The sequence below is a fragment of the Drosophila pseudoobscura genome, chromosome 4, assembly GCF_009870125.1.
Source record: "Drosophila pseudoobscura strain MV-25-SWS-2005 chromosome 4, UCI_Dpse_MV25, whole genome shotgun sequence".
NCBI lineage: Eukaryota > Metazoa > Arthropoda > Insecta > Diptera > Drosophilidae > Drosophila > Drosophila pseudoobscura.
Window position 1 is genome coordinate 16,531,114 of NC_046681.1, and position 15,271 is coordinate 16,546,384.

General features: G+C 45.2%; 4 protein-coding genes across 5 annotated transcripts; 1 reads left to right on the top strand and 3 right to left on the bottom strand.

Annotated features, from left to right (window-relative positions):
- Nucleotides 1–372: 372 nt before the first annotated feature.
- Nucleotides 373–2,344, top strand: ND-51 (NADH dehydrogenase (ubiquinone) 51 kDa subunit). The gene is made up of 4 exons (XM_001357152.4): nucleotides 373–513; nucleotides 734–1,090; nucleotides 1,147–1,981; nucleotides 2,054–2,344. The coding sequence occupies exons 1-4, from the start codon at nucleotides 468–470 to the stop codon at nucleotides 2,247–2,249; spliced, it is 1,434 nt and encodes a 477-aa protein (XP_001357188.1). The 5' UTR covers nucleotides 373–467; the 3' UTR covers nucleotides 2,250–2,344.
- Nucleotides 2,246–3,705, bottom strand: LOC6903327 (uncharacterized). Its single transcript, XM_002132172.3, has 2 exons — nucleotides 2,576–3,705; nucleotides 2,246–2,521 (listed from the first exon to the last, which is right to left on the bottom strand). Exons 1-2 carry the CDS (start codon nucleotides 2,644–2,646, stop codon nucleotides 2,362–2,364), a joined length of 231 nt encoding a protein of 76 aa, XP_002132208.2. The 5' UTR covers nucleotides 2,647–3,705; the 3' UTR covers nucleotides 2,246–2,361.
- A 226-nt stretch (nucleotides 3,706–3,931) lies between these two features.
- Nucleotides 3,932–11,816, bottom strand: LOC4817875 (kiSS-1 receptor). 2 transcript variants are annotated; one of them, XM_015179760.2, is made up of 5 exons: nucleotides 10,776–11,816; nucleotides 5,789–6,393; nucleotides 5,045–5,721; nucleotides 4,729–4,982; nucleotides 3,932–4,655 (listed from the first exon to the last, which is right to left on the bottom strand). In XM_015179760.2, exons 2-5 carry the CDS (start codon nucleotides 6,290–6,292, stop codon nucleotides 4,402–4,404), a joined length of 1,689 nt encoding a protein of 562 aa, XP_015035246.1. In that variant the 5' UTR covers nucleotides 6,293–6,393; nucleotides 10,776–11,816; the 3' UTR covers nucleotides 3,932–4,401. The 2 variants fall into 2 exon arrangements, with proteins under 2 accessions (XP_015035246.1, XP_001357189.1); XM_001357153.4 differs by having other exon boundaries at nucleotides 5,789–6,390; nucleotides 10,776–11,815.
- Nucleotides 11,817–12,420: 604 nt separating this feature from the next.
- Nucleotides 12,421–14,871, bottom strand: LOC4817859 (protein RCC2 homolog). Its single transcript, XM_015179761.2, has 4 exons — nucleotides 14,737–14,871; nucleotides 13,846–14,240; nucleotides 13,193–13,774; nucleotides 12,421–13,129 (listed from the first exon to the last, which is right to left on the bottom strand). Exons 2-4 carry the CDS (start codon nucleotides 14,185–14,187, stop codon nucleotides 12,593–12,595), a joined length of 1,461 nt encoding a protein of 486 aa, XP_015035247.1. The 5' UTR covers nucleotides 14,188–14,240; nucleotides 14,737–14,871; the 3' UTR covers nucleotides 12,421–12,592.
- Between the last annotated feature and the right edge of the window lie 400 nt (nucleotides 14,872–15,271).

Genomic DNA, 15,271 nt, shown 5'->3' on the forward strand with positions numbered 1-15,271 from the left:
GCCCACATAATTTTATCCGATTAGTGAATTAATTTTCTTCTCGACTGGCATATTCCAAACACTTGCTTTTATTGGATTTCTATATACCGTTGAAAATTAAATTTAATAGATTGATGAAATATAGCATATACCGATATACCGATCAACCTAGGGCTGCACAAATATACTGATGCATATCGATGCAAAGTATCAAACGTCACATTGACTGTTTTTTTATGAATATTTTCATTTAAACTGTGTTTTTGTCAAAATACAACAAATAAGAGTATTTAAAAGTAGTTAATCTTGAACAAAATTTATTCATCAGTCGTATACAATTAAGTGGGCATGGCTAAATATAGCTGGGAATATTCGACGGATTATCAAAGTCGAGGAATATGTATAAAAGAACTAGAGTTCATCAGTATATTTTGGTGGATTTCTGAGGGTCGGTCACACCAGTCACATTTCAGCTGGCAGGACCGAAAATGGCTGCAATTGTGCGATATAATTTGTTAACCAAGCCGCAATTAGGTAAATAGAGGCGAAGAATTCGTTTAAAAAGTGCTAATTAGTGATTTAACTGTAGCATTCGCTGTCCGCTTACTTGTGAGACTTGTTAAGCTAGTCGCTGCAAGCCAGCAAAACAATCATTTCCCTTGCAACCAACTTATGTAATTTTTGCGCAAAGCAAAACAAAACGCAAAGCAAAGTTTCTGCGCAATTTATTGATTTGATCATGTGCTTCTTGCAGTTGCGACTCTGCCTGGCAGCCTGCAGCTGCAGCGGCTGCAGAGCACACAGGCCCCTCCCGCGGGCACACCGCCACCTCAGACGAAGACCAAGTTTGGTCCCTTGGCCGACGAAGATCGCATCTTCACAAATTTGTATGGACGCCACGACTGGAGGCTGAAGGGTGCCTTGAAGCGTGGCGACTGGTACAAGACCAAGGAGATTGTCCTGAAGGGTCCCAATTGGATTATCAATGAGATCAAGACATCGGGTCTGCGCGGTCGCGGTGGCGCTGGCTTCCCCAGTGGCATGAAGTGGTCTTTCATGCAAAAGCCTGGCGATGGACGCCCCAAGTACTTGGTGGTGAATGCCGATGAAGGTGAGCATTTTGAAATCCGTGTCAAAAGACCGATTTACATTCTTCTGTATTTTTAGGCGAGCCTGGTACTTGCAAAGATCGTGACATCATGCGTCACGATCCCCACAAGCTGGTGGAGGGCTGCCTGATTGCGGGCGCTGCCATGGGCGCCCAGGCTGCATACATCTATATTCGCGGCGAGTTTTACAACGAGGCCTCCAACATGCAGCTGGCCATCGCCGAGGCCTACCAGGCTGGCCTTATTGGCAAGAATGCCTGCGGCACTGGCTACGATTTTGATGTCTTCATGCACCGTGGCGCTGGGGCATACATTTGCGGCGAGGAGACCGCTTTGATTGAGTCGCTCGAGGGAAAGCAGGGCAAGCCCCGCTTGAAGCCGCCATTCCCCGCTGATGTGGGTGTCTTTGGTTGCCCCACAACGGTCACCAATGTGGAGACTGTGGCCGTCGCACCCGCCATCTGTCGTCGCGGTGGCACTTGGTTTGCTAGTTTTGGACGCACCCGTAACTCGGGCACGAAGCTCTTCAACATCTCGGGACACGTGAACAATCCCTGCACCGTGGAAGAGGAAATGTCCATTCCGCTGAAGGAGCTGATTGAGCGTCATTGTGGAGGCGTTACTGGTGGCTGGGACAATCTGTTGGGCGTCATTCCCGGCGGCTCATCCACACCCATTATTCCCAAAAAGGTATGCGATGATGTGATTATGGATTTTGATGGCTTGATTGCGGCCCAAACATCGCTGGGAACGGCGGCCATCATTGTGATGGACAAGTCCACGGATGTGATCAAGGCGATTGCCAGACTCATCTCGTTCTACAAGCACGAGAGCTGTGGCCAGTGCACACCTTGCCGCGAGGGCATTGGCTGGATGAACAAGATCATGACTCGGTAAGTAGATTTTTCGATAATTTTATTCAGAAACAGAATGAGGCATATTTTCCTTCCATGATATCAACACAGCTTTGTCAAGGGCGATGCTCAACCCGCTGAGATTGATATGCTGTGGGAGATTTCCAAGCAAATTGAGGGCCACACCATTTGCGCATTGGGTGACGGTGCCGCCTGGCCTGTCCAGGGCCTCATTCGTCACTTCAGACCCGAAATCGAGAAACGTATGCAACAACATGCGCAGCAAACAAAGCGCGCCAGCAATTAAGTTACAATGTTATAGCTAAATTTATTGATTTCATAATCCCGCGTGCTCTTTAATGCATATAAAATGTAATATTCTCTAAACGATGTACAAACTTCCACTCTTTTTGTTTTCGTCAATTGAGGTTTAGGCCCTGTATATGCTTGATCACGGCTTGGATGTCCTCAGCGTCCGGTGTCTGGTATTTTGGTGGAAAGCTGCACAGGCTCAGAGGGCCGCCAATCCTCTGCTCCACTCCGGGCTGATCCACACAGCGAGCGGGTATAAATTGATAACTATAAAGCTAATCCAATTAGTTGGACGCTCTGCCTACGGTCTGGCCAACTTACGTCTTGGAAGAGCATCCCTGTAGAACCAGGAGTACAACCATTATAGTGACAAACAAGCACTTGAAAAGCATTTTGAGATTTGTAAAGATTTGCTTGCGTTGCTTTAAACGGCCAATTATCGACTGTCGGGTTGCTGTGAAATTCCAAGTTAATATTGCATATATTATGCAACACCTGGAATTTAAAAGCAATTAAACTTACGTCTTTATGGCCTCGTCTCATGAATTATTAATGCAAAAGAATTTTGTGCCATAGTCATGGCGATCTGGAAAGGCCAGCCAGCCGGAATGCCGGCTAGGTATCAATTATCCAAAAACGAGTCAGATCGTTAATATAATAATTATTATACCCTTTGCAAATAGCATGTTTACTATGATTTAAAGCTTTTAAATTGATTTGGATCCAATGGGATTCTATAAAGATTGTTAGCCAGCGTATCACAGGGTATTCAAAGTCCTTCAAAGTTAAAATGAAATAAAACAATTACAGGTTTTTAGTATGTAGCATATTTATAGTTTTTAGAGTTTCTCATTGGTTTTTTCGATGAAGGTTTAGTTAAAGTACAAAATGATATTATTAAAAGTTAAGTTTAGGGTTTCTAGCCACTAGTTTAAAGGCGATAACAACAGCTGCTGCTTCAGATGGCTTTAAGGTGGAAGGTGGAAGGTGGTTTACATACAGTTTAGAAATTAAATGATTTGATTGACGACAGCATTGCTTTGTAAAGTAAAGAAATACACAGTAGTTTCCCTCAGATGTGCCAATGGTTAGGGTAGTGTAGTATAAAAAGACCTGTATAGAAAATGTGGAAAAGTTGGCAACGGATAGTGGCAGATTAGTTTTGCAATTGAGTGGGCGGCGGCAACGGGGAAACACTCCCAAGCGAGTCGTCCATATTGCAAATGAAACCCGAACCTGAGTCTGATCTGATCTGATCTGAAACGTGCGCTCGGAGATCTCTCTGTGGATTTCCCTCTCTCTCTTTCTCTCTCTTGAATTGCACTGTACGATATTCAAAAATGGTTAGAAAAAGTGTATAAGAATTAAGTCATAGAAATATGTATACAATACTCGTTTGTTTTTTTTAAATCTTTTCCACACATTTATAATCTTTTTTTTGTTAGATTTTTCGTTTTTTATATATATGTATATGTATGTATATATGTAAGTTTATGTATGTTTCGTTAGGTATGTACTCGTATTTGATTTAGATTTTGTTAGGTTTTTAATTGTTTAAAAGTTTTAGATCTCGTTTAGTTTGATTTGCTTTCGTTCGTTTAACTTGGCTTAAAGCGTTCATCTTATTGCTTATCTATGAGAAGGAACATAGTACAATATTTTGTATTTTGTTTTTGTTTTTTTTCGTTTCGTTTCGGTTCTTAAAAGACTAAACAACATTTCGAACAAGTCACTAGAAGAGTTTTGCTTTTGGTTTTCCGTCTATCATTCATCTTTCATATCCGACAGGTTTCGGTTTCTCCTTTTATTGCATAGCTTTAGGCGCACAACATCGTAGTGTAAATAAGCGTCAACTAACACTGCTATGAGTGGCCGCAACCACATATATATATGCCCTATGTATTATGTATTTGTATATATGTATGTATATATTATGTATATATTGTAGTAGGTTTTGCCAACTAATTGCGTAGAGCTTTTGAAAAACATCTAGATAGTTCGTTTTTGGTTGGGTTCTGGTAGGGAGCGTAGGGCAGGGGGCTAGACAGGACTCTTGAGGATCAGGTCGTAAGTAAAAAATATATTATATACGTATGTATATATATACTATATATATGTATATCAAGTTTTTTTAGTTTAGTATCACACTAGTAGAGATAATGCGAAGAAGCCTGAGCTCTATACTGTTTCGGTGTCAGCTTGATCAGTTTCGGATTGAATGCACCCAGGGCCGCCTCATTGGTGGACGATGGCGGTGGGGGCACCGTGTGCGTCCGGAAGCGCGATCTCAGGAAATTTTGCATGGAGCGCAGCCGTATGATGGGCGCACAGGGCGATTGTCGAAGCGAATTGTGATTGAGCGCCCAATAGATGACCGGACTGATGGCCGAATAGAAATACCCTGGAGATAATTATAAAGATTATTGAGTAATCCGTCATCCGTCATCCGCAGTGCACTCCTGTCCAGTACTCACCCAACAACAGACTGAAGTAGACAGAGGATTTGCTGCAGTATTGCTTGTAGCCGAAATTCTTATAGAATATGCAAAAGACATGCGGGGCCCAGCAAACGATGAAGATTAAGGCGGAGGCGATCAGCATGTTGGCCAAGTGACGGCGTGACCTCAGCGTCGAGGTCTGTGGCAGCGGTATGCCAGGCGTGGCCGGACCCCTCCCAGCCCGATGTATCCGCTGGCGCTGCGAGTGGGCCCGTATCTCCCTCATGGCCCTGCGGGGAAGCAGCATTCAAATTAAATGCGATTCGAACCAAAATCAATTAACGCTAATCACCTGGGCGATATGGGGTTGCTGGAACGAAACGAGCCCGGCTCAAGGGCCGAACCAGATCCCGGCAGGCGAGGCTGTAACGTGTGCATTTGTATGTCCCCGGGACTCACGGCCATTTGCCCACCGCCGCCAGTGCCATTCCCATTCGAGGTATCGTCCACGGTGGTGGGGCCTCCACAGGCCGCCTGCTGGGCATTGGCGCAACCCGTCACAATCACCATGTGCGTCTGTCGTCGCAGGATGGGCATGGGCAGGGGCAGCTCCCCGTGGGCCGCTCGAGCCGTCAGCGACAGGGCGCAGAGCTTGCGCCGCACCCCGTAGTGATTGAGCAGCACCCCCACCCCGGGCAGCACGAACACGGCTATCGTGTGGAAGATGATGAACGACATGAACATGGCATTGGCCCCCAGATCAGAGGTGCAGCTGATGCTAACGGGATTCGGTGTAGTGCTGGCGTTCGTGCTACCAACTCCCTTGATGATCACCGACTTGGCTATGATCTTGTAGGCGAACAGGAACGGCGTACTGATGGCCGCCGAGGCCAGCCAAGAGATCAAGGCCAGGGAGACGTGCAGATATCGACGCTGCCGCAGCTGGGCCAAACGAGGATGCTTAACGGTGGCATAGCGGTCCAGGGAGAGCATGAAAAAGGAGATGGTGCTGGCCGCCACGGGCATGACCTGGTCCAATGAGAGGGAGAGAGAGAGATTATTGCAACAGAATAAAATATGACAGAATAGAACCCACCTGGATGTAATGTATGACCTTGCAGAGCACCAGCGGCAGCGATCTCGTCCTGCGGTTCATGGCCAGATTCAAGAGCGTGACGGGCGCCGAAATGCCCGTGACCAGCAGATCGGCAATGCACACGGCCAGCAGTAGGGGATTCCGCAGTCGAACCGAGGAGGCCGAGCAAAGGGTGAGCACCAGGGTGGAGTTTCCAACGACGCCGCCAAAGACCACGAGACCATAGCTGACGGCCAGAAGGAGGAGCGTCAGCGAGGATATGGCATTCTCCGAATCGCCGCCAGCAGCGTCAAGGTCATACGGATTGATCAGGCTAAAGTTGCCGTAATCAAAGTCCGTCGCCGAGCCCTCCAGGTCCGTGGGCAGGGTTCCAGTGCTGCCACCTAGCTGGTTATGCTCGAGGAGCGCGTAGTGCAACTCCGTGGTGTCGAGGTCGTTGTTCGGCTCGAGATGATGCCGGCGGTACGTGTGCTCCCACCATTGCTGCAGGCTGTTGCTGTTCATGCTTCCCGTAACCGTCGTATTCCAATCCTTAGCCGTATACGTGTTCGATCTTCGTTGTCGATGCGTTTGTCTGGCCGCCTCATTTCATACTAAAGGTGCTGCTGCCGCCGTTGCACAGGACAAAAAAAGGTAGCAAAATGTAACAAAATGCCATCATCATCATCAGTCTTTCTTGTTTCCCCCGCAAGGACACACTCACACACAGGAAGCAGACAGAGAACAGAACAGAACAGACACCGACATGGCATCCAGCACTCTCCAAATTCCACCCACCCACACACAGACACACACACACACACATGAGTGTTACGACCCTTAGTCCCCACCCACTTACCCATCGCTGACACTGACACTTATGCAATGAGAGAATACGAATGCGAACAAGATAGCAGGAGGGACATGGTATGGGAGCGAGTAGAAGGTTTTGATACCCTTGCAAATCCTTAGTGCTTAAATCTTTGATGTTTCTTCTGCAGAAAAATTCAAGATCTGTTCAAAGTTGCAGACAATCAAAATAGAATTCACAAACCTCCTGTCCAAACCATAATACCCAACAAATTAAAGGGCATAACAAGGCACACACTCAGAGATTAGTGCTGCTCTTCCTTCCGCCTTTCAGCCTGGCTGCTGTTACCCCATCGCTGGCCCTGCGAGCCAAATGAATGGCAACCTTGCACTTTGCGCCCTCGACAAACAACCGCAAGGTTTGCCTCTGCCGCCTCTCTGTCTCTGTCTCCGTAACCGGCTGCTGCTGCTGCTGGTGCTGATTCTGCCTCAGATACATGCCACTGCCACATCTGCGCCCAGTTGACGTTTAAGCCCCATCAAGGAAATGTGCGGGTGTCGGCCAAAGTTTGCACTTAATTGCGCGTTAAGGCCGCCACAGACCCACACCCAGATCCGGAACCGGAACCGGACCCGAGCCCGAGCCCGGCTTAAGCTTAAGCTTAAAGAGTGCTGCAGTTGCAGGTGCAGACCGGACCGAACCGGACCGAACCGAACCGCAAAATCCCTGGCATTGTGGCAATAAATGCAAGCCAGCGCCCAGCTATTAAAAATCTTAATTGAAATTGTTATCAAAAGCGAGTTAAAAACTCATTAAGCGCAGTGGAAAGGAAAGGGTGAATCAAGATTCAATTGGGACATGACATCCCTCAGAGGCTTTCAGGAACAGAAGGACTTGTGCCATTCATTTTTTGCCTTGGGAAACTTGGAGCTAAAAAAGTAGAGCTGTAGTTGGTTGCGAGTAGCTCGTAAAGTTCTTCTAAGGCTTCTCGAACTAAGTCTTCTTTATTGAAAATGTTTTACAACTAATATTGCATTTATTTCAAGTTACAAATATGTCCACAGTTCTGAGGTATGCAGAGCTAGAAAAGGTCAATTGTAGTTAAACATCTCAACTTTAACTTTTCCAAGTCGAACTTTCCGTAACTCAAATAAAATTTTGTGGGAAATGGTGCCACGATTTAGAGAACTTCATTGAATTTCGATGACGGATAAGTTTAGTTAAGTTATATATAATTTAATGAACGTAGATCGCTAATAAAAAATTGGATTTTGTAAACAGTTTATAGAGATTTCAAGAGCACCACACCCATTAATGATTTTCGCTTTAAAAGCTATAAATTCGAATCCCGATAAGTAAGCTACATAAAACGTGCAAGCAATATTTTCAATAATCATGAAATTGCATCGTGCGTCACCCTAATAAAATCCCACCGCCCACTCCCCACTACCCACTCGCGGGGGGTTGGCTGCCTGCGTCAGTCATTGTGCAGGCAGCCCCGTCTCTCCTCCTGCGCCTCCTTCTGCTCCTCCTATGACTGGTGTGTATCAATTTTGTTGTGTGCGGGAGTGTCGAGGAGTGGATTGAAGGGGAAGGGGCTGCAGCCTCCTCCACCGCCATTGTCCTGCGCACTGTCAATGTGTGCGTGCGGAGTCTCTATCGGTGCGCTTTATGTGTGTGTGTGCGTGTGCGTGTGATGTCAACGCTTTTGCCTTTTGCTGTGGTTTTTTCCCTGCTCTTTGTTTTGCCGTCGGACGGGTGGGCTATGCTATGCCGGGGCATCTGGGATGATGTGAGTGACGTTTGCTTAATCTGCTTAATTTGCGTTAATTTAATCGTGGCTAACGGTGTGTGTGTGATTATGTATACATATGTATGTGTGTGTTTGTGTGCGGGAAAGCACATGTTGCTATTGCCACTTCGACGCCTAGACCTTGATTTTGCAACGATTGCTCCCAGAGAATTACTATTACATTCCCATTGTCCCACACACAGATACACTGGATGACAAAATTGTATGGACCCCCACATTTTCTATCTTCAGAGTTCAGATCTGATTCTAAGATGCGTTTTTGTGCGGTTTATCCTAAATCCTGAATCCTAATCTGTACAAACCCCAAGAAACTCTTAAGCAGCTCCCCAAACCGCTCTTTATTGTATGTACTATTTTTTAAAGCCTACAAAATTACAAAATTGATTTTTGGTACATCAAGATTGTTGAACCCTATTCAATTGGCAAACTTACTGTATACACCTAAAAAATAAAAATAATTACTGAAGAAAAAATGTTTAAAAATACGAACAAAATATGCATTTTATATAAACTTTTTTCCATGACTGTAGGTTTTGTATGGTGGAAGCTGCTAAATATCTCCGCGCGGGACTTTGTGTAAATGTATCCATGGGCATGTGTGTGTGCGTGTACTTTTTCACCTATTGTCTAAATGCCAATAACCTGTTGAGTGGTCTTATTTATTTTTGAACTCTTTGAAGGAAAGCATTTGGAATCGACGGGACCTACCGACTATGCGAGAGTGAAGTGAGAACGGTAAACTTCTCATTAAGTGGCAACTCTCCTTCATTAAGAGGGGGAAGCCCCGCCAAACCATAGTGGCGGGGTGACAACTCTGGCCCGGCGGGGGTGCGTGCTCGCTCGATTCGCTTATTGAAAATAAAATATGTATGTATGTATTAATTTGCGTCACTCAAACGTCAGCAACAAGCACAAAAGGTGACAAAAGCTAAGCTGAGGAAAAAAAAGGAGATGAAGAAGGCGCAGGCAGCCCCAAAGAATGGCCATAAGAAAAGCCAATGAGATAAAAAGGAAACGGAACGAGCGTCCAACGAGAAGCGAGAGAGCGGCGGCGACGAACGCGATGATGATGAGATTTGTTGTTGCTGCTAATATGAAAAGTGTCCGCCACAGGTGAGTTAATATAACAGACACACGCACACGGCCACAGATACTCCCGTACACAGATACACTCAACAAAGACCCAGGGACCCGGCCCGGCCCGGCCCGGTCCAGGACCCAAAACATAGGGATACACATAGGGGAGCGGGAGGGCCTGACGCTGCTGCCGCTGGCTCTGCTTGCCCGCTGCTTTTTGTCTGTTCTGTCTTTATTGATTTCGGCAGCTTTTATATTATAATGGGGGGTGGGTGGATGGTGTGGTTGGGTGGTTGGGTGGCATGGGAGTGGACGTACGAGGAGGAGTGCCGTGCTGTCCAAGCGTACGTTTTGGCTTCTTCGTGACTGCCACAATGGCAAACAAACAAAGCCTTTTGGTATCTTCTTGGGAGATGCGGGCCCCCAAAAGCATTATTCGATGAAAAACAGTTATTATTATATTATTTTCCACCTATTATCATATAATTTTGAAGAGTTTTTTTACATGAATATTCATAAAGGAGCACACCATCAGGGCAACCATCCCTTATTTCTCTGCTAGTATTGTATTTGTTAAGGAGGTGTGTGTAAGCATAATAATATTTTATACATATCTATTGTAGTACAAGAGTTCTTTAACACGCAATAATGTACTTAATTTATTTGTTGCAAATTCTTAAATAATTTTTGCCCTGCTATCATACCTCCGATATAGAATGCCACTATTATCTACATATAAGACCTGCCCCACAAGCTCTTTCAGTATCTTTTTTGGGGGCATTGAAAAACAATTTGAATAATATTTTGCACCCATTATCATATAATTTCGAAGAGGTGAATAATATGAATATTCATTATGAATACTCCCTCTCACGCACACATCCCTAACTATGTGTGTGTGTGTGCGTGCTCTGCCTCGCACACTCTCTCTGTTTCTCTCAGCTTTAAGACCCTATGCAAACCTTTTTCGACTAACAATGAAGAAATGCGTGGGCCTGGAGGGGGGAGGGATGGATGGGTGGAACAGACACTCACACATTCGCACGATAACAATCCCTATCCCTATCAAACTCACACCGACACAGTCGCTCCGCTCCACACAGTGGGTTTCATATAAAAAACCGACACCATAATTACTAACCATCAAAAAGCGCGTGATGGAGTGGCATGACAAAAGGCAAAAAAATAATGTTGCATACCAATTAGTGGAGGCATCAAAAGGAGGCGGCACAACACTCCCACCACATACCACAACACATATAGTACATATACCCCCCCAACCCACTCCTCGTACGTAATATTCCTACCGTGTTTTGCTTAACGAAATTTCTGGGCTGATGCTGCTCCTGCTGCTGCTTCTGTTGCTGCTTTTTGTTGCTGTTTTTATTGCTGTTGCTGTTGTTGAGTGGGGTTTTTGGTGGTGGTGATAGCGACGTTGTTTATTTTATAGAAGGCACTGTAATTTACAGTTAGAACTATTTTGCATATTTTGCTGGTATTTATTGCTGTTTCCGCCGTCGATTTTTTTTCGTTTTTTCGTTTTTATTTAAATTTATTTATTTTTTGTTAATTTATCAAATAACACTTTTAGCAAATATTTGTTGTATTTCGCCAGATTTTTGTTTCTTTTATATATTTTTTCGTCGGTTGTTGTAAAATTTGTTTAAAAATGTTGCCCGCGTTTTGTGCTCTGCTCTTTTAATTTCTTTTCTTTTATTATATTATTGAAATCATAGTATTTGTTGATATTTTTTGTGACTGTGTGTGAAGAGTGTATGAGTGTGGTATGTGTGTGCGCGTGTGTGTGTGAGTGTGTCGGGGGGGACAAACAAAAAAGAGTCCAAAAAATAAACTCAAATTTTGGCGTGCAAAAACTGTTCCTCAACGGCGCACATTACTCGACAGGACTACGGAAGACTGTGGCGGTGAAAAAGTTTCCATGGCATCCCGGAGAGTCCACAGCAGAGTTCGGCGGAGTCAAAAGTCGTCGTCGTGCAGGATACCCGACGCCAGGACGACTCGACTTGAGGAGAGAGCTTTGCCAGAGCAAAGCGAAGCTTTTTCCCCCACATTGACTTTCGCTTTCATTCAACATTTGCAGCCCCCCTTCCACTGGCAGGACTGGGCCAACAGATAAGTGACGGGCCACAGATTGAGGGGGAGGTACTTTAAAACTATTAAGGGAATTTCCAGCTTAGTATCGGGGGAATAGAGTGCGCCAGATTGTTCATTTATGATATTATAGCAAAGCGTCTATTTAAATTTATCAAAAAGTATCCAAACAACACTCTGGCAATGAGAGCTGAATGAAGGACGAGTCATTTTGTTGGCCCAATTGTGTCTGTAGAACTGATCCGATCAGAAAAGGGACCAACAACTTTCAAACACACTCTCACAAATTATAATACTCCTAAATTTTTGAAGATGGCATGGTTATAAAATCACCCATATTTTAAATACTAACATTTTCTTTATTTAAATATTCATTTGTATATGATTAAAATGCATGATGTACTTGTGTAATAGTTGCAACTTGTATCGGATTTGCTCCGTGGTATACTTTATAAATGTAATATATGTAACCTACGCGCTTAAATTGTTAATTAATATGTTTTGTAGTTTTGTTTGCTTTGCCTTTCGTTCACTCTGTTCAAAATGCAGAATACTGTTGTATGCTTGTATGATTGTTACATCGAAATTAAGTTACAGTGGGGATAGATGTACTACATTTTTGTTTGTGGGTTCATTTTGTAAGCCTAAAGGTGGGCGGCAATAAATTAAAGGGAGGGAAAGGGTGGAGTTTTATCAAATACGAAAATAAATTATGTTAAAACTTGTAAAAGTGGAAAAGGAAATAAATATTTCCGAGATTATATAAAATGTACGTAGCGAGTGCAGCGTTATTACAAACTTTCGACTTATAGCATACAATGTTGATGGTTTTCCGTTTGATTTGTTTTTTTTTTTGTTTTCAGTAAGTAGCAGCAGTGTTTCGATGATCAGTTCTCAGGGTTTCTCGTAGTATTTCGTGGTAACCTATGTGGAGCAGTATTTGTTGTTGGCAGCGGTATACTTATCAGTAGCAGTGTATTGCTTTTGGGAATACTGCCCTCTCTGGCAGCTTCTAATCGTCGATGGTGTACTCGGGCAGCTTCTCGTACTTTTGCTTGGTGGCCTCGTGTGTGGTATCCACCAGCAGGGCGGTGTGCGAGTAGCCCATTGTCACCTGAGGTATTTTAATGCCGTCCATCTTCGGCACCTCCTTGGGCACCGTCGAGGACTTCTGGAACTCTCCAATGCCCAGCTCCCCAAATGTGGGCGAAGCTCCCCAGGCAATCAATGTGTCGTCAGCCGAAATCATGATCGATGTATTGGCACAGCCAAGATCGGTGATGTTCCAGCCGGACAAGTCTTGTACGGGCTTCGGATACATGTTGGCCTCGCCCGTCTTCTTGTTTTGGCCAAAGAGATAGAGCAGACCCAGCTCGTTGACAATCAAGCTGAATGTGGAGCCACAAAAGACGCTGCGCCCACCCCGACCCTGGGTATCATAGAACTTCATCAAGCGCGGTACCATCTCATCCTTGGGCTCGGCATGGCCCAGGCGACCGAATCCGCCAAAGCCCCAGCTATAGACACGCTTCTTCGAGTCGATGGCCACCTGTTAATGGATATTATTTGGTTTAAATAAAGTACGTAGATAATATATAGGGATCTTTCATACCGTGTGATTGTTGCCGCAGGCAAAGTCAACGATCTGCACGCCGTCCACGGGCGTAACATGGCCCTCCTTGCTCTTTTCAATGTACAAGACTACCTTCTTGGGCGATGTCTCGAAGTGAAATGACAGCTTGTTGGCATTTACAAAGTACTTGGCATCCGTATTGTGACCCAACTGTCCGTACTCCGGCAGACCGAATGTATGCAAGTTTCCCTTGATATCCAAGATGACCGAAAACTCGGCGCCACAACCTATGCGAATGATGGGTGGACCCCGATAGTTGATCGGAGTGGGGGAGTAGATATTGGCATGGGCATTGCCCACACCGCACTGCCCCGACTTGTTCTCGCCAAGAGCGTACACGGTTCCTGTGTCCGTCAGGAAGAGTGTATGATGGCGTCCCACAGAGGCCTGGACAATGTTCAATTGCTCCAAGGCCGGAATGATTGTGGGTTTCTCCACCAGCTTTACGTCCGGACTGAAGCCCAACTGTCCGCTGGGATTTCGGCCAAAGCCGAGAGCCTTGCGATCCATATTGATGAGTATGGTGTGGGCAGCACTCGGACCACTGGCAACATACCGATACTGGAATGAAGAAACGCATTCGGAAGGTTAGCTTCTCAGATCTAGTGATAATCCCTGAATAAGCGACTTACCTTCTCCTCTGTAAACCGATGAAAGCTGTACAAGTTGGGGCGCACTTTTGTGACATTTTTGCGATCACGTTTACCGGTCAGATCCCAGGTAACCATGCCGGCCAGAAGCAACTGTCCTGGCGTCTTCTCCAGCGTGGAGAGCAAGTCCTCGGGCAGCTTGCTAGGCGGATCTAGATCATCGTTCGGTATGAGCACCTCCATTTGGTTGGCGGCCGCCTGCCGATTGGCGGCATCGTCATCGGAGTCATCGCTGAATTCATCCTCGTAGTCCGACTCCTTCTTCTTGGGACGCCTCTTGTTGGGACCAGCTCCATTGCCACCTGCCTTGCGCTTAGCGGACATATTCTCAAGTGAAGTTTCAAGTGGAGGGGTTTTCGGCTCTGGCTGCACAATAGCTGTAACGGAAGAAGAGGCAGGCGTTGAGAACCAGAAATTCGGTACGCAGCAAAGCAGCAAGCAGCAGAGCGTGACCCGGCTTTGCTCTCACACGCTCAGCTCTATACGTATATAGTTGTTGGTGTGCGTCTGTGTGTGCGTGATTGTGTGGTGGTTTTTGCAAGAAAAACAAAATGAAAGCCGCTACTGTCTCTGTCAACGACGCCGACAGCAGGAAAAACCTTTTCTTCTGCATGATGAATCGTTTTACTTGAATAAAACAAAGCATTGCATTTTGTTAGACAATCATACGGTTTATTTTGCAGCTGTTCATATAAATAGCAATGAATGGCGGCCAAAAACACATTTGAAAAATTTAGCGTCACTTTACAAACACACAAAGACATTGCCAGAATTCACTGCCTGAAGCATTTTCCCTATACTAAGTGTTTTCCCCAACTATTTCGGCGGGCTGGTAATTTATGGACATGCACTATTTATTATCTCCAGACTCACAGTTTAAAACGCGGATTAAGCAATAAATTTCAGATTTCGCAGCGAAATGGCAAACAAACAACGCTAGGCTACAGGGCTGGAGCGCATATATCGAACAGTGCCTATGGATGGCAATAGTATCGGAATATACCGATAAAACGGAACAGATGTCAAATAATTTTTTTTAACAGACTCTGGAACAGTTAATTAACAGTTCGTTTTCCAAACAAATCAATTCTTGGGTTTTCTTGATATTTTTTCGTATATATTTTTGTACGTCCTGAATCGTAATAAAAGTAGGAATGAGCCATTCTTCAAAAAATAAGTGCGGCGAGGGCGAAGATGGATGGCAGTGGAATGCAAACAACACAAAACTGCTTGTGGATCTGTACGAGGAGCGGTATCTCCTCTTCCAGGATCCAAGAGTCAGGAAGCGCTCCCTTTGGCTAGAGATAGTTGAGGACATGGAGAGGGCCGGATATAAGGGCATATCAGCAGACATCTGTGATCGCAAATGGCGCAATATGCGGAAAACCTACCGCACGTCCAAAGAGGC

Coding starts and splice junctions, on each gene's coding strand:
- LOC4817875 (XM_015179760.2), bottom strand. CDS start 6,292: ATGAACAGCAACAGCCTGCAGCAATGGTGGGAGCACACGTACCGCCGG. Junction 4,983..5,044: donor AGCAACCCCATATCGCCCAG/GTGATTAGCGTT, acceptor GCTTCCCCGCAG/GGCCATGAGGGAGATACGGG. Junction 4,656..4,728: donor CTACTTCAGTCTGTTGTTGG/GTGAGTACTGGA, acceptor AATTATCTCCAG/GGTATTTCTATTCGGCCATC.
- LOC4817859 (XM_015179761.2), bottom strand. CDS start 14,187: ATGTCCGCTAAGCGCAAGGCAGGTGGCAATGGAGCTGGTCCCAACAAG. Junction 13,775..13,845: donor ATCGGTTTACAGAGGAGAAG/GTAAGTCGCTTA, acceptor TCTTCATTCCAG/TATCGGTATGTTGCCAGTGG. Junction 13,130..13,192: donor CCTGCGGCAACAATCACACG/GTATGAAAGATC, acceptor ATCCATTAACAG/GTGGCCATCGACTCGAAGAA.
- LOC6903327 (XM_002132172.3), bottom strand. CDS start 2,646: ATGCTTTTCAAGTGCTTGTTTGTCACTATAATGGTTGTACTCCTGGTT. Junction 2,522..2,575: donor CAGGGATGCTCTTCCAAGAC/GTAAGTTGGCCA, acceptor TTAGCTTTATAG/TTATCAATTTATACCCGCTC.
- ND-51 (XM_001357152.4), top strand. CDS start 468: ATGGCTGCAATTGTGCGATATAATTTGTTAACCAAGCCGCAATTAG. Junction 514..733: donor GTTAACCAAGCCGCAATTAG/GTAAATAGAGGC, acceptor TGCTTCTTGCAG/TTGCGACTCTGCCTGGCAGC. Junction 1,982..2,053: donor ATGAACAAGATCATGACTCG/GTAAGTAGATTT, acceptor ATATCAACACAG/CTTTGTCAAGGGCGATGCTC.